Source organism: Taeniopygia guttata, chromosome 1A, assembly GCF_048771995.1.
Source record: "Taeniopygia guttata chromosome 1A, bTaeGut7.mat, whole genome shotgun sequence".
Taxonomy (NCBI): Eukaryota; Metazoa; Chordata; class Aves; order Passeriformes; family Estrildidae; genus Taeniopygia; species Taeniopygia guttata.
This window is the reverse complement of record NC_133025.1, coordinates 67,325,001-67,342,842: the sequence shown is the minus strand read 5'-3', so window position 1 is coordinate 67,342,842 and position 17,842 is coordinate 67,325,001. Positions and strand designations below refer to the sequence as shown.

Genomic DNA, 17,842 nt, shown 5'->3' with positions numbered 1-17,842 from the left:
GTGAATTTAGCCTGAAATATTTGCTCTTTTTCAGGTCTTTCAGATCACATCTCATGCACCTCTGTTTTGTGTAATCAACCAATTAATAATGGCTTGAGAAGTAGGCAGGCATAATTGGCATATGCTTTGCTGAAGAATAGTCATGAATGTGAAAATAAATGGTAGAGATTGTAATTGTTTTCCTCACCTCATTCTTTCTCACTGTATTAGTCCTTGTAGAAACTCAGAGAAGAATATTCTGGATCAGACCAAAGTTCTTGTCTAGCCAAGTGGCTGTCTCTGTCAGGGGCTATTAAGGGGTAGTTTGGAACTGTGATAAAAAAAAGTAAAGGCAGAGCAATCTTCTTCCCAGCACTTTCCCATCAATTAGAGATTTTAGACAATTCCTAAGCTACAATTTGTATATTTTGCTGTTCTCTTGCTTTGATGTTTCATATGCTCAGCTGGTGCTATTGAAAAATCCCACAATTACTACCCTCACATATCCTGCGAGGTAGAAAAGTGGTGTATTATCTCCACATTATGGATCTTGAGCTGAGGAGCTGAAAGACTTGAAATGCCACCATCTAAAAATAGATTAGAGCTGTTACATATCATTAGCACAATAAAAACTTTGGACCAAATTGATACCCAGCCTGCCCTTAAAAATCCAACCTCTCTATAAACTCCCTATTACAATACTCCACAATAAGGCAAGGGTGATTGCAACCCTGAAATTTTATGGCACTTCTGTGTTGCTTCACTTTCTCAGTAAATTCCAGCAAGATGATGATCCTGTGCATTATGGCTTCAGTTACACAGAGCTGCTTCCAGATGACTTTCAAGGCTCCAAGATCAGGATCTTTCAGATTTTTCAGCTGGCCATACAAGACATGACAAAAGTGATTCCCATGTTTTAAGAGGACTTTGAGAGGAAAGGAGAGATAAAGCCTGTTGCAATGTCACTAAAATAAACCGGGATGGGAGGCCAAAGCAGAAATGTTCCTTTCTGCTGCAGTCTTAGTGGTGATATTTTTATCTCTTATGTGGTGATTGAGAGATGTAGGAACAGATGTGAGTCTGTCATTCTAAACTGAAGGCATTTTTTTAGGCATTTATCAGCTTTTTCCTTATTTTTAATTAATATGTACTCATTGTCACAAGGCTACTGCACTCCAGAAAGGCATTGTGTACAAGGAGTACTGAAATGCTCTGCTTCAACTTGAACAAAAAAGCAATCAAAATCCCTTTCTAGCTATTGGTACATTATTATTGTTCACAGATCATGTGTTTGGTTAGCAGTGGGACTTCTGATCTGGACACCTGGATTTTATACTGCAGTTTTGAATAGCCAACAAAGCTGTGTATTATGTACCTAAAAGTTCTTATAACTCCAAGAGTTAGGAGGTCTATGTTGGTTTTTCCTTACTCTGTTCATGCAGAAAGCTTGTTCCAGTACTGGCAGGATATTGATTGGATGCCACTGACAGTAGTTTTATGTTCTTGATGTTAAAAAAAGGCATAAGCAAAAGTTATATATTTTGAATAAGGAATAAAAAATACTTACAGATAACACTGGAAAAAACATAAGTTTCCTGGAAGCAGAAAAATGTTAAAAATCTGGCCTTCATTTCCCTATCTGTGTATTCAGATGAAAAAAGTACATATGAACTACTTTTGTCTTTGACCTAACAGTTTATTGATAGGGCTTTTTATGCCCATTATTTCATATTCATATTCCTCATGAGCCCTCAATTCTTGGGAAGAACATAAAGAAAAATAATCTAATTTTATATTGCTGTAGACTGTATGCAAAAAGACTACCTTTTCACATTGAAGTCTAGAAATTTTTGTGAAAGGAACCAAGTTTTTTGTGTGACAAACAGGCTCAACCTGGATCCCAGCTGGATACAAAGACAAATCCATAGGTTGTACTAAAGTGCTGCTTCTTTCTCTTTTCCCTGCCAACTAATTTGCCTGCCTAGTTCATATGAAATGGAAGTGTAAGTTTATGGCAAGATTTACATCCTGATATCCTCATCTTGGCATCTATGGAAAGAGAATGTTGGGACAGGGAAACAAATTTGTCATGTTGTTATCTTCTACTTTGGATTAAAACCACCTCTAACTGCTTGGACTTCCAGTGTGGCTCTTGCTTATTATTTCTCAGTGGCACAGCCTATCTTTGCTAAATGTAGATTGTTCTTGGCTAGTTTTTCAAAGTAATTTGACAATGTAGCTTGATTGTGCTTTAACATAATCTAGACATTGCTTCCCTGTAGTGGGACAAAGGGATTGTGAAGAAACTATTATACCGAATTTCCTAGCAATTTTCCCCTCTCTTACAATACCTATCATATTTTGCTTAACTATAGCAATCTTCCCAGGTTCAAATGCTCTATTTAGTTGTGTTTAGGGTTTACATGAATTGTATGGATTTCATGCATTAGATGAGATCTTGCTTAGAATGCTAATGTCATGTGCTTTACAATAATGCAGTGAGTCCCGATTTGGTTTTGATTGCAATAAACTGAAAGCAAACGTATAAACCTTTGCTAATTTAAGTTGATTTTACCTTTATCATTTTGCATATTACATGATCTAGAGCCACACAAACAAAAGCTTGTTTGGAGTTACCATGCTTTCCTTTTCAGAAAACAGAATTCTTTTTAATTAAAAACACTTTAAAAAAATCAGTATGTGTAATTGCTAACACCTGCTATGTGTTACTAACAGATGTTTCTTACTTACCTAAGGGAACTGTTATAATTACACTATACGCTTATTGGAATGGCATTTAACCAACATAGTTTAGGAACTTTAGGTGGTGACTTTGTGTTCTTTCATTCATCTTTCCTTTAAAAAATGTAAAAAATAGCTGAACAATCAGGCCTCCCCGCTCACCTCCTCAGCTCACATTCACCAAACACAGTTCAGCACAATGGAACTCCGGATGTTCAGCCTCTCCCTGGTAACCCTGAGCATCAAAGAGGAGTTTGGATTTGTTGCTCTGAGCTTTGCCCTGGGGCTTGTCCTTGCAGTGCGTGGGGTGGGATGGTTACAAGCCATGCCAACAGTGGGGTTTGAGGAAGGCAGACTTACTGACTGACCTGAGCAGCCCACCTAATTTCTCTGTTTCTGTGCTCTTTACTGTGAAATGCTGGTGGTGTGGCCTCCTCTGGATAATCTTTAAGGTTGGAAAAGACCTCTAAGGTCCTTGAGTCAAACCATTAACTCAGCACTGCCCAGCCCACCACTGAGCCACGTCCTAAACACCACATCCACAAATACCTCCAGGGATGGTGGACAGCTTCTTCCAGTGCTTGACAACCCATTTTTTGGTGGAAGAATGCTTCCAATCCAAACCTCCCCTTGGCCCAACTTGAGGCCATTTCCTCTTGTCCCGTTGCTTGTCACTTGGGAGAAGAGACCGACATCCACGGAGGAGGGAGGCTCAAATCATGAATGTTTTCCCAGGGCTTTGAGATTTTTGGGTTGGATTAGAGGTCAGCAGGACTAGCTCTGGGTGTTGTCCTGTCACCAGGGCCATGCAGTGAAGCCTTTGAGGGGAAGGGAGAGGAAGGCTGCCCCCGTGGCTGCCACAGTGCTCCGCATTCGCTTCCAACTCGGGTGCCGAGCAAGGGACTCCGTGTTCTCCCTCTGCATCTTCATTTATGAAACTAATCACACAATTACCTGCAGGCATGTGTTAAATATGACACTGGTCTCTGCAAAATAATGGGCCAATTGCAAACAATGAATAAAGAGAGGCAGCTCCATTTATAACCGCTGTTTCAACAGAGCTGTGTTGTAATCAAAGTGATCTGAGGGTGACTCATTAATTAATTGATGTTCTTTTTTATTATGTGCTATTGAGTTAATGAGTAATTTGTGCTAGATAACTCTCTGAACACACTGATTACGTGAGATATTTTCTGGGGCTTTCATATCAATGACATGCTGAATAGGTGGAAGATGGTATTTGCTTATGTATACTCATTATTAACAGGTTCAGGATGAATATAAATCAGCAGAAGGGCATTTTAAAAGGTATTAGATACATGCAGCTCTTACTTTAATGCTTTAAACAGATACTCTTCAGCTTTTAATGCCTTAAATAGTATTAAAATCACTTCCTTTATAATACTTCTATCAGCCACAATTGGCAGCTTTTAGAAAGGTGCCTACACAAAGGATTTTTACTGGGAGCATGTTTGTGCTAATGGCCTATTACCTTGCACATATTGTAATTTGGTTTCCTTTTCCAAGGTACTGAGCAGTAAACAGGTTTGGACTGCATCATTGGCCTGAAGTAGGAGGAATGTGTTAAGTGAATATGTAATTGGCTTTTTTTTTAATCTAAAATGGTATTTAAAGGAATAAAAACACTGCTCTTATATACAGTACACACTTTGCTTTGTATAGTTTGACTTGTTAAAGCTTTTGCTTTATTGAAACCACAACATCTCCAATGCCATAGGAGTTTTTTATTCATTGAACAACAAATGGCTAAATTGATAATTTAGTCTGACAACAGCAGCACAGTGGAAGCTTTCAGAAAAATCAGCTAAATATATAAAATTATACCCAGCAATCACTACAGACCTTCATTTTTGACAAGATTTGTTCTAGGTACAGATGACTGTAAACTACCTACTGCTGAGAAAATTATAAGAAGCTGCTGCATATTACGTTGAAAAAAGCCTTTAGAGTACTTTAAAATCTATACAGTCAAAACCTTGCCACAGTCCCTGTTTGTTTCTTTTTCTCAGTTTCCCTTCTCACTGACCACTTTTCAATTTATCTTCCCCAAATCATTTTATGTGTAGGCAATTAGGAACATTTGAGGGATTGCTGGATGATTTTCATCTATTTACATTATGTGAGCAAAAATTTGAACATTTTGGGAGGATAGGAAAAACATGAAAGTGTGCTTTAAAAAAAACCACCAAAGAACCCAGAAGATATAAAAACACAATTATGAAATAGATCAACTTTTAGTCCTGGTCACTGTTTCTGCCAAATCCAGGCTGTCTTGACCCATCACCAGTCATGGCAGATAACAGACACAGCAGGATACAGTTGTCAGAGGAGCTTTTTACAGTTGAAAAATCAAGGTTTGATAATTTTTAGTTTTCCACATGGCTCAAAACCAGCCATCCAAGTAGATTGTAGAAGATTAAAAAAAAAAAATTGATATTATTGTTTTTGTCTGGCTAAACTTCACAATATCTACAGATAAAGATGGGAGGCACAAGTGGAAGCATTCCTGCCTGGCAAATACACTGAATAAGGGTCACTATCAGAGTGGTTTGCTGGATGCAGACAGCATGTTGACACACACAGTGATGGAGAAGGAGAACCAGGGCCGATAACAAAAAAGCAACCCAAAGGAATGGTCTAGACCTCTGTCAAAATGATCACTAAAGTGGCCTGGCAGATTATCTCTCTCCAATATTGACTTATGTTCATATACTTTATTGGAGTTGTAAATGTTTCCATTAAATATTTCAACTCTCAGCCATTATTTTAACAGCCAGGCAAGAAGGAAGTTTGAAATATAGGAAAATGTGTAATTGATCTTTGACCTATAACAAACCTAAATGTATTCTGTATCCTCTACTTACAAATTTTAGATATGTATGTGAATAAGATAGATGAGCATAAAGTGCTCAAAGCAATGCCATAACATTGTGCACTGCAAACATATCCATATTTCTTCTTCCTTGCATCAATTAAGATTGATAGAATGGTGAGACAATTTTTTTTTGTCTCCCTAGCAGGACCACCTTCCTCTTCCACACTTTGAGCCTAGGTCACAAAATGCACATATGAGCAATGTAGCATGTAGTAACGAGGCACTCTTTTCCCATTTCCCTCTCTTCATTTGCTCCATAAAGAGCTGAGCAGTGGCACTTTGTGGGAATGAGAGAATTCTTGAGCATTTACAGCATTGTTAGTGTTCAGTTGCCATCATCCCCAGCCAGGCCTTCCTCAGGTTGATCTGGTTTTGGTGCTTTCCTGCCTCAGACCTGTGGTTACCTCCTGGGAATGCTCTGCTCCTCCCAGGTTGTTGCTGCTCGTAACATCCACAAGGCTGTTGGTTTTCTGAAGAGCCAAAAATGCTTTACAAAAGCACTGGATCCATTAGCCCCATTGGACAGATGGGGACAACTGAGGCACAGAGAAGCTGAGGGACTTGCCCAAGCTTACAGGGAGTCAAAGACAGAGCCAAGGAGCTTTCTTATCTCTGAAGCAGGGATTTCTATTCCTTCTGCAGCCTACTACTGGAAAGCAGAAGAGAGATATTTCTGATTTCTAATGGAAAGACCCAAGAGGGGCTGGAGGAGAAAATTGAAATTGGGCTCAAAACAAGATAATATGATTCTTCCCTTTCTGTCCATCCCGACCTTCACAGAAAGGACAGCTTGTTTATTGCACTGCAGTAGGTCTGTAAGAGCCTAATAGTACCTCTGACACCAACTGCTTCGTTATCCCAAAGACATTAAGGGACTGGGGAAGGGAGTGCAAGAGACACTTGTGCTCAAGGTTAGGAAGGAAGATAGTCCACAAAAGAGGGCTAAATTTAATTTGAAAAACTATGTGGAGCTATTTCTTCTAATTAACAAGACCAGCCTGAGGAGTTGTTGCATTTCTTTCTGGTCCTGTATGAGTCAGTCAAGTTTTGTGAGCCATGCTTATTTTCAAAAGGGTTCACAGCCAGGAAAAAAAAAAAACAAACCACACTGTAACAACAGTCATTAAAACTAAATATCTATTTCTAAGTCAAGCCACTGTGCAGTGTGCTCTTACCATACACTTAAGGAATTTCCCCACTGCATTACAAAGCTTCTTTGACCATCCCCAGCAAAAACATGCTGAAACTGCAACAGGACAGGAAGAGCAGGGAAGGACAGCAGTCAACTTGAGCAGAGTCATGGGTTCATACTCAAAAACAAGAGCTTAGCTTCATAACAACATAGGGTATAGTGGGTTTCTTGTTGGCTTTTCTTCTTCTTCTTCTTCTTCTTCTTAATACTGTTCTGCTGTTTGTGTGTTTTTAACGCAGGTTGTTTTCCTGGTGAGCTAGATTACAGTGGCAAACAGACAAGACATAAATATGCATTGAACAACTTTTTAAACATCCATCCTGCTTTCCTTTGCCAAACACCTGTAAGCTCTGTCAGGGGTGTGAGCACTTAGGGACGTCCTGCTGATGCAATAGCTTCATGGCTTTAAAAGAAGTCCACCTCTCCTAGAAAACGGACTGATTGCCAACAGGAGCTGTCAGCAGCAATTCCACCTCTGTCAAAAGGATTTTAATTGCCAGTATTGATGGGACAAACCCGTAGGATGTTGGCATGGACAGCAAGGTACCTGTGCAGTCGAGTGTGGTTAGCTCTCGCTTGCTATTGCTAAGTTTTGTCCCATCCACATCAGCATTTAAATTACCTTCAGCATTCGCTGAGGTGGGTAATTAGCAACCAGTCACTCTCCCAGTGTCAGCTCAGGGTCGTTTCCTTAGTGTAAATAGACCCTCAGAGGGGGCTGTTTGCAGTGCCTTCTACTTTCACTTTTTTTTATTTTTTCCAGGGTTTGTTGAGGACACAGCCCCAGAAAACATATTAGGGTTAAGCCCTGATTAAAAAAAAAAAAAAATTAAAAAAAAAATAAAAGAAAAGGGAAAGAGAGAGAGAGAGATGAGGGAGAGAGACCCCTCAAATTTTAAGATTTCTTTAAAATGCATATAAAGAAAAATCTTCTCCCTTGCCTCCCCTCCCTCAAATTAATGATTTGAGAAAAATAACATATATATTTTTATATATATATGTGTATATATATATATATATAAAATAAGATACCCAGAGGCACTGGTTTGCATTAGGGCTTAATTTTTCCAGCTAAATTAAAAATCAAATCCAGGCATTTGGAATGCCTAAGGGGCACAAAAGCAGCACCCAAAATCATTAACTTTTGCACCTTTTATAATATAGCTCAAACCAGTCAGATTTGCTTTTCAAAATTTTGTAGTAAAATAAAAGTGCTCTTTGAGGAAAATCCATGCAATTAAACAGCAGATGCTTAACCCCTGAAAAATAGAGGCTTATAAGAGAAGTGCTGATAGACCCTTAACCATAGCATCATTAGCAGCAGGTGCTGCTAGTTATTAGTTTTCTAAATAGTTTTAATGTAAACAGTATTCTTAAGCTCTAAGTGTAGCATAATGGTTGGGATTTGCTCTTTAATGCTTTTTACTAGAAAGATACAGCTCATTTAAAATAGCTGGTAGATACAGAAAGCATAAATATACAGTAAGTTTAGACACTGATTGTACTAAATGCAACAATACAAAGAAGCAAACAGGAACACAAATGGTAACACAATAAAACTGTATTACATTTGTGCTTCAAATATTACAATACATTATGTACAATAGTCCAAAATAAACATCTCATGCCAAATGACACAAAAAGAAACAAACAAAAAAAAAAAAACCCCAAACAAACTGAAAATCCCAAGAGCAAGCAAAAAGAATCCAGCTGTATATACAGTACTTTTTTAATTAACATTCAACTCTGAACTGGATCAATTTTCACTACATACAGATGCAGTCCGCCTTTTATTTCACGCAACCATTCTGTCTCCCTATATCTATGCTATTCAGTAGGTTCCTGTGTCATTTCTTATATACATGTTGAGCAAAAAAGATAAAAGAACATAGTGCTTTTTATTCTTAATGATGTGGCATCCGATCAGCGAACCTGGGGTGCATAACCTTCTTTCATTAAACCCTCCTCATAGTCTGTCTGGCACAGAATCATGTTGTTCTTCAGGAAAAATTTGTCTCCAACACAAAATCTGAAATTAAAATAATAAAGAGAAAAGAAAAAGAGAGTTTGAGGGTAAATGATGGGATATAGGCTTACAGGTGAGGGTTGTAGAGTAAGTGTTGGCTGGACAGCACCCACATGTGCGTGTGGGAAAGCCCAGCAGAGGAATTGCCCTGCTGCCACAATTAATCCTGTGTTTTCAATAAAATCAAGTGCATTCAGGCACTTTTGCTTCCCCAGCCAAAGACCTCATTCAAAGCCCACCGTGGGCTATGGGAGTCCTGGATCAGGTCACTGGCACACAGCTAAAAACACAATAAATATCCCAGGCTGCTGAGCTGAGTGAAAAGTAAATGTCCTGCAAACCAGAAGGAAGACAAAGTATAGCAAAGCTCCCAGAGGAAAGCTTGTCTGAGATATCTTGCATTTGCCTCGTGTCCTAGTAAGAATTTCTTGTTATGTTCCAGTTGGATATTTCACTAGATTTGATTTAAGATAGTGATTCTGAGAACTGCTTCTAGCACACACATGACTTTACACTCACTGTAAAGCATATGTAAACCAGAGACATGCAGGCATGCAGAAAAAAAACAAAAACCTTTTCCCTTTTTTTCCTATAGGAGTTGATTACAAATTTAGTTACTCAGCTAACTACTCTCTCTCTTGGGGTATCAGTGCACCAACCTTGTTACAGTATTACGTGCATCAGAACGATCTGATTGCTGCAAAACACCACTGAGAGATTTCCTTTGCTTTCCTCTGATGAGCAGGACAATCACGAAATGTTGATGCTCCTGGCTGGCTGACTTCAAACTTCCAGTAAAGCAGGATTTCCCAGCTAAAAATATATGCTTGAATTTAAGAGGGCTCTTCCCTGACACGCACTGAAGTCCTTCTTCCCCTTGACAAAGCCATTCTTCTGGAAGATGCTTGGGAAGAAGTGAATGGGGACAATGCAGAAAAAAGTTTCCCTAGTGACTGCCTTGGCAGGGTTACATGGCTTTGTTTGTAGTGAACTCTCCAGCTATGAAATATATTGGGAGGCACTGCTTGCCTTATTGCAATTAAAATGAAAGAAAGTAACCTAAATGAACCCCCTAACACTGATGTGAATAAATGATACCAGCTTCTACCAGCTAATTATGGATCTCAGTACATGAAGTATTGTTTAATGTGTAACGGATTATAATGTCCTTTTTTTTAAAATTAGGGTCAGATATAAATGCTTGTGTTGTTTACGGTAGATTTAACAGCAGAGTAGCTATGGGAATAGCTGGATATGTATTTAATTGTAACAATTTAACCTTCAAATAGTGGTGCCTGCTGGAGTTGACCCAGTAAAACTTCATAAATGACACAGGTTGACCCACGTGACCCTGATAGTGGTCTGTCTTTATCAGATAGTCAATTTCTAATGATGTTCAAGCAGAAATCTTGGTGAATTGTTACAGATTAAATTGTGTATGGAAAGCAGTCCTTTAATGTTTTGTGAAGTTGGAGGTTTAAATGAGTAGCAGTTGGACTGATTTACATTTGTGAAGATTGGAATGCTAGACAAACAGTGAACCCATTTATTTTCCAACTGGGTAGCTTTGGAAATTTATCCTTATGCTAGCTAAATAGATAGAGGGAAAATAGTGTAATAAAAAAGTGGATTGAAAAGAATTAGCTTTGCTCTTAAAGGAAAATTGGTTTGTTTATTTGTGGACTTTTTTTTTTTTTCTGCGGGATTACTGCCTGCTGCTGCTGATGATTGAAAATAGAGATTATGGGAGGATCCCAAAATCTTTATTTATGGTCAACACTCTTTTGTAAAGGTTCCTATAATTCTTCCCACCCCAATCCTAGTGTACTAGGCTATTAACAGGACAAAATGATTTTGAGTAGCTATGTTGAAATGCAGAATTCATACATAAAAGTTGTTCTTTGGTGTTTTTTTCTAGTTTCCATCTTTTGTATTTTTGTCCATTGACAGCAATGCTGAGAAAAATTCTTCTGTGCACCTTACAAGATTAGGTGAAAGAGTTGTAACTAGTGCCAGCATGTAACGCTTGTTTTTCCCAAAGAAGTCACATTTAAAATCAACAAAAAACAAAGAAAATCCGCCAGTGCATCAGTGGGAGATGAAACCACCTCTGCACCCAGCAGAAAACACAAAGTCTGAACCGAGAACATTGCTCAGCTGTGTATATTACATTTTTTCCAGGATAAGACAGAGCTTAGCAAACTAAATTTTTTAAAGCATTTAGTAGATGAAAAAACACACTGCTGAAGAGCAATTCACTTGCATGGCAATACTTAACACGTGTGGCTCCATGCAACATCGTTTGCAGCAAAGTCCTGCCTGGAGGATTTTGTTTCTCAGCCCTCAGAGAAGCGAAGCAGTTTGAATTAAACTGCACGGGCTACACGGGAGTGTCAGGAAGCCTTTGCCATTTGATAACCTGTTGGGGTTGGGCTTTGCCTGCATGGGAAGGCATCTTCTGGATGGTCCCCTGTGCCTTGGGGGAAACCTGGTGCTCCTGATGCTTAGGGTTAAAATTCTGCATCTGTTTTCATATCACGCAAGCTCGGTGACAAGCATATTTGGCTTGTGTGGGCCCCTGGGTGTTAAATGTGTGAATTGTGCGCTCATTAAGTGTCAAAGAGGTAAGCACCAGGTGAAAAACCTATAATCCTGGCGTGCTGGCTCCCAGGTACAATGGGACAGATGAAGTATGAGGAATTTTGGCCATTCACACTTTCAACCTTATTCGACTCTCAAAACCAGATTTAGCCTCTCCTGAAGTGAAAGATCTGTAACCATTACAGATTGGGTTTGCAAATGGCAAAATTTAAACCTGGCTCAGCTTTAAAATGGGAGGGTAAATTAAAGCCTAGCCTCCCACTTTTTTTATGGAATTGGCATAGGATGTAAATCAAGGGACAATTTGGGCACACATATTAAACAGAGTCAAGGAGCATATTAAGATGCCACTGTGTTAGGAGTGTATAATTAGGCAAGATTATTACTCTTCTAGCAGGCAGATGGTAGTCTTCAGCCTTCCCTAAAACCCTCACCCAATTTTTTTAATAGGCATGCAAGATGAACAGGAAAGAATATACAATAGTCTGCATTAACATGCCAGATTGGACTGAGCACCATAAATTGATAAAAGTACTTTTGACACGACTGTGACATTAGTAGAATGACCATTATAATTAACCTACATTCTAGAACCCTTGTCATATTTTACACTGGCAAAAAGAAGGCCATTTATATTTCAAAATGACCTCTGTTATCACCTTGTTTGGAAGGGAAGGTGTGCCTAGACTAATCACAAGAAGAATAAAACTTCTATTTTGAGAAGTAGCTCTTTTGTTGTTCAGAACAGATATTTAAGGAGATCTCACTGCTGTCTGTCATCTTTTCTGAATCACAGGACATGTGTCAAGGTACTGAAGACTACTTAAGAAAGCAAGAGAAATATTGCTGTGGAGGAAGATGGCTTCATGTGTGCCTCCTCTGGTAATGCCAGATCTTTGTGGCTCTAGAAAGAAACAAAATCTGGAAACATTTATTTGATTTCCTGAGGATTGAGACAGTTCAGGCTTACCACACCCACACCCTTCCCCTCTGCTTATTGCAATCAATGACTTGGGCTCTGCTTATCCCCTTTCCTCTCTTTTTAAATGTTGAGCTTCTACTGCAAGTCACATCAACGTTCATCTACGTGCATCACTAAGAGAACAAAGCCACTCTTTTGCACCACAGTTCATCAGTCCTCACATGTGCTTTATTAAGTCTGGGGTTCTGTCAAAATGTCCATTTCAAAGGCTGGAAAGTGGGATCTGTGCCCGAGTTTGTACATTTTCTCCAGAATACACAGACACAGAATCCCAGTTCAGCTTCAAATGGCAAACCTCACCTCGGTGTGCTTTTTATGTCGTGTTTTATAAAAAGCAGGTATGGACAATATGTTAATTTGTATTCTAAATTTTGAGACATACAATAAAGATAAGCAGTACTCAGGCCTGCAGAATTTATAAAATGACCACTCATGCAAAAATCTAATATTGGTGTTTGAAATAAGGATGTCCCTGGCATTGTATTCCCTCTCCCCTGCTTGACAGGGAACAAAGGCAGCATTGTGAGGGCATTTTACAGTTTATACTGGAGGTAAGTGTTTACAGCTACATCAGGACATCAATTTCAATGAGTATGTAACCATTTTTAGTCCAGTTTCTATTAAAATAAAGACAATTTCAGATAGAAGGATAGAGCGGGCTATTTAAACACCTCTCAGCGATAGCAGATGGGGGTTTTAAGCCATACTCTGAGCTGACTTCAAACGGCAGGGAGAAAATATCACAGGAGCTGGGAACAAGGCGCTAAAGATGCCGGCAGAGTGAGAGGAAGGACACACAGACTCGGGGAAGTGGGAAAGCCGAAGGCAGGTTGACATCATCGCTGTAGTCAAAAGTGTCAAAAGTGCCAAAGACACAGCTGAGCCCACTTGCAAGATTTTCCACTCCATTTTGTTAGTCACACACATGCAGCCTGACAAAGTGTGAAAGGCAGTGTCTGTTTACAAGTTTATTTTTCCAGTGGTTTCCTTCCCCACCACCCCCACCTTTAAATTTTCTGCAGAAATTAGGTATATTGAGGTTATTGTTAACATGGGGTGAAGGGCTTCTGAGGAGAAGTTAAATGTGTTTACAGAGAAGAAAGGGGCACACTCTCACACCATTAAACTGACTGTCACTAAGCTCTGCAGGTACTTAGGCGATGGAAAAACTTCAAATTAGGAGTAAGCTGGACAGAGACATGAGAGATAAGAGGACGCTAAAACCTTTAGGCTAGGAGCAGAGCTTAATATTCACAAAAATTGCTACAGCTTTAAGCACCAGTATCAAGAAAAATGTGGGGGAAATATCTCACAAACTGTCTGGCTGGAGCAATTAGATCCTGGAGCTGAATAGCTTTATGAAAGGGAAAATAGGAGATAGTGCCTATTTGGCACCAGGGGACCAGGCTTAGTGGCTCAGGAGCTCCCTTTCAGGCCTGTGTCCACAGTCTGTCTTCCTGGAGTACAGTGTGTGAGACAATGCCTTTTTCTCCTCACTCTGAAAAAGTCACATTCAGGAGGCCAATAAAGGCACTGGCATGTTGTGTTAGTGGAGTTCATGGCTTGAACAAAAGTCCCCTTAAGTGAAGGGAGCCTAATTACCACCCACACCGTGGTTTGCACTGGATGGTGAGTTGTAGGTACTCAAAAATAATAAAACAAGCAGTGAAGTTGTCCATAAAAGCAGAAAAATCACTGAATTGTAACAAAGAGCATTAGGCAAAGAAGAGCAGGCATCTCTCTGGGCCGGGATCAGCTGTTTAAAGGGTAGGAATGTGAGAGTCGTGCAATAGCAAGACCAAAGGATGGGCTGCCCCAAGGAGCAGTGAGATGTGTGCTAATACATTACCTAGCTTGAAAAGCAGAAGGAGATGGAAGGATCAAGGGCCCAGAACATCAGAAAAAAATTCAGTGTTGGCAAAGACAAAGTAGTGCAAGCTGAAGAAACAATTCTGTGTTCTCATGAACATTGCACGCATTCTGTTAGGGAAAAAACCTGAATGGTCGATGGTAACTGAAAGTGAAACACGGAATCAAACAGAGAGCACTACATACTCTGCAAAACTACTGTAGAGAAGGACCCAAAGGTTTTAAAATTTAATGGGGGAAGAAAATGTGAAACTGGGGAATAAGGCTAAACAAGTCCTGCAATAGCTGGTGGGCCTTGACACACTCATTGGTGATTTTTGGATATATTTGATCTGTTTGTGAAAAAAATGTTCTCTTCAATAAATAAATTACATATTGGTGGAATTAGAGGCTGAGGTGAAAGGCAAAAGCAAACCTAAAGCCCCTCAATAACATTATTTTGTATACAAAGGAACAACAGCAACTTAAAACAGTTAAACTGCAATCTTATAAACACATCCTCATTCAGAATCTGCTGTGTGGTTTTGATTAGCTTGAGCAGAGGAAGAAAAAATGATCTTAAAGGACAACAGAAATTATTAATGAAATGGTAGTGACAAGATTTTTCTGTCACAAAAAGAGAACAAAAAAAAGGTTTCATAGTAGATCTGAAAAACGCCCAAGCTGCTGATGGGCCAGGTGGCTAACAATGTGGAGGTTTATTGTTATTCAAGTAACAAAAACCAGAAGATTTGAAGCTATTATTTAGAGAATGTAGTCAATAGGATGCTTTGCCATAGGAACCACAGAACTATGTTGGATCACCCATGAAATAGGATTTTTTGTGAAAAACAACAAAATTTATTCTTCAGAGGGCCACTAGTCCCAAATTGTGAGGAAAAAATGAACCCTACAAGCAGTCTGCTTTATTAGGCTCCATGAGAGCTATTGCAATATAATCAGAATTAGGGTCACTTTTTGAGAATTTCTGAAATTCTTTGAAACTCCTGGAACCGCTCCCTGTTTTCACTAGATGAACTAGACTGTATTTCAGGAAAATTCATTCTTTTGTTCTCAGCTTAAGACACCTGTAAGACTATTTCAGCAACCCTTTGCCCAAAATACATGCAAAGTAAAAATCAAATAAAAGATTAGATTGAAGTCTGAGGAATAAAAAGGCTGAGAATTATTAAATAACCCAGTTAAGCTCCATTTCAGAAGCATCTAACAGCACTTTTCCAGGGGGATCAGCGGCCCCAGGGAACACCACGATGTGTGTTAGCTGCAAAGTGAAATTGCACATTAGTTTGCAGTTGTAATGGTAAAAGAGGAATATAAAAAATATTCATAAGAGCTGTGTTTTCTTTTCTTTTTTTTTCTTTTTTTTTTTTTTTCTGCTGGGGGTTGGGGGAGAGAATAAAAAGAAAGTTCACTTCCTCAGATCCAAGAGTGTTAACTATGATGAAAATCTTTTGCACTCCGGCTAACAAACATTGTCTGCTTTGCTTGACTGATGAAGATTAGCTGACTTCTTACATTAAAGAAGTTTGTCTTGTATGGGCTGAAGTGACAAGACAATAACTAAGTGCTAATTGTGCATAACCAACACTAAAGATATGCAGCCCCATTATGGCATGTAATAAATGAAGCGAACAACAGAAATATATTAGGGGCTTTAATAATGATACAAGAACTGTGGTTTGGAAAAAAACAGGATGTGAAGGGTTTAGGAAACCAAATCCAGGACACTCTGTGTGTGCCTCTTAAATGGATACTGTGGGAGTCTCTCCCTGCCTTGCTCGGCTTCTCAGTTCTGTGGCAAGACAAAATTGATATAGGACTTTAAATAGCATTAGAACCTATAATTACTTTGCATTATTATATAGTTTAAGCAGTGGTTATTACTTGCCTGGTATTTTAATTTCCCATGCAACATGATGAAAAAGGTCAATTTGGCTTTTTTTAAAGAGCGTAATTGTAGTGTGCTACACTTATTAGCAGCTGTACATTTTATGGTTCTTTAGGGATGTTTGATTTTTAAATGACTACAATGTTAAAAAATAATACACTGTAGGACAAAGTGAGTTAGGGGAGCTTATTTAGAGCTGTGTCTAGCTTTGTCATGTTAGACTATAATCTTCCTAATTTTTCATTGCTTCCCTAAAAATGTATATCTTGAGTTTCTTCCCAAAGGAAGAAATGAAAGATAATATGAATGCTATAAAACGCTAAATAGGACGATGTAATAACTGAAAACTAAAATAGAGACATTAAGGAGTGGACATAATTGGCTCTCTCACTTCCTAGACCTCTAGAGGTCTCTGGCAAAGCTGCTATCAGCCCTGGTGGAGTCAGAAATGGAGCTCCCGGTGAAATCTCCAGCTTCACTCGGACTGTAGCTGGTATAAACTTGGCTCTATTCACCTCTGAGGAAATCAGATGTTACAATTTTACCATTTTTGACATTCGCTCTCCAACTGTGCCATATGGGTGATGCTTCAGAACAGGGTGTCAGGTTTGGATCCTTGGGATTTTTATAATCTACGGTTTGGATATGGAAATAAAAATAGGACTGTAAGAGGTCCAATGCTGCTACAGAGGAAATGGTGGGAACAACACCTTTTAAATTTAAATGATTACAGTTCTGGCAACAGGAAGAAACAATGTGTACTTTAAAAGAAATACATGAGATAAAAATGAAGAATTAAAGTGAAATTAATGCAATAATGACAAATGGTACTGTTATGCTCTTCTGCAGAAAAGGATCTCAAAGAACTTTATAAATATTAATTAATTAAACCTGACAGACAGCCCTTTGAAGGAGAGGAAGTAACATTATTCTTTTTTATTGATGTGGGATTAGAGACACAAAAAGTTTTCTGGCCAAGGTCATGAAAGATGTTCTATATGAGTCCCAGGAATAGCATCCAGGTCTTGCCAGGTGTTTCCTCTTTGGAATGTGTGCCCACACCAGTGCCGAGCTAGCAGTTAGCTTATGGAGCAGACCCAAGAAATTCTCTTACCTCTGATTACAAAGCTGACATGCAAAACAGTCCAGGTGATAAACATTGTCCTTCGCTCTCATCACCATCTCAAAAGCAGGTATGAGCTTACTGCAGGCAGCACAGTTTCCTGTAACGCCAAATAACCTGGAGATGCAGAAAGAAATAGATTCCTGATTCACTTTCTTTTTACATTTTTTTAAAAATTTATTATTTTTTTTCCCCCCACAGTCTGGTCTTTGTCTGACTTCCCAGCACACCTCCTTTTGGAAAGGCTGGCCTTTGGTGCTTCAACTCTGCCCAACTTGCAGCACAAAGACATAGCCTTGCTGAAGAGAGCTTTATGACAGACTAATATTGCACCTATTGTGATGTTATATTTTTTTTTCCTGCAGGTTATACTGACCTTTCTTGATAAAAGAAACATCTCGTTAAACTAAACAAAGAAACAGTAAACACATTAGGGACGTTACATAACTGTGCAGGCAGAGGTCAAACTGTTTGCATTAAGTGGGAAGAGTCTTCTTCTTAGATCCTGCCGTGCAGGAGAGAGCCACATAACCTTGGCTTTTGG

The 17,842-nt window shown here is 39.0% G+C and overlaps 1 protein-coding gene across 4 annotated transcripts in view; it reads right to left on the bottom strand.

Moving 5' to 3' along the window:
* Nucleotides 1-4,446: 4,446 nt before the first annotated feature.
* The window catches only part of LMO3 (LIM domain only 3), a 58,932-nt gene continuing 45,536 nt past the window's right edge, over nt 4,447-17,842 (bottom strand). For all 4 annotated transcript variants that reach the window (XM_002196608.6, XM_030263561.4, XM_004174282.6 and 1 more), the window contains 2 exons: nt 17,290-17,415; nt 4,447-8,838 (listed from right to left, as the gene is read on the bottom strand). In XM_002196608.6, the coding sequence (XP_002196644.1) occupies nt 8,733-8,838; nt 17,290-17,415 (232 nt within the window). In that variant the 3' untranslated portion in view covers nt 4,447-8,732. The remainder of the gene's footprint in view (nt 8,839-17,289; nt 17,416-17,842) is intronic.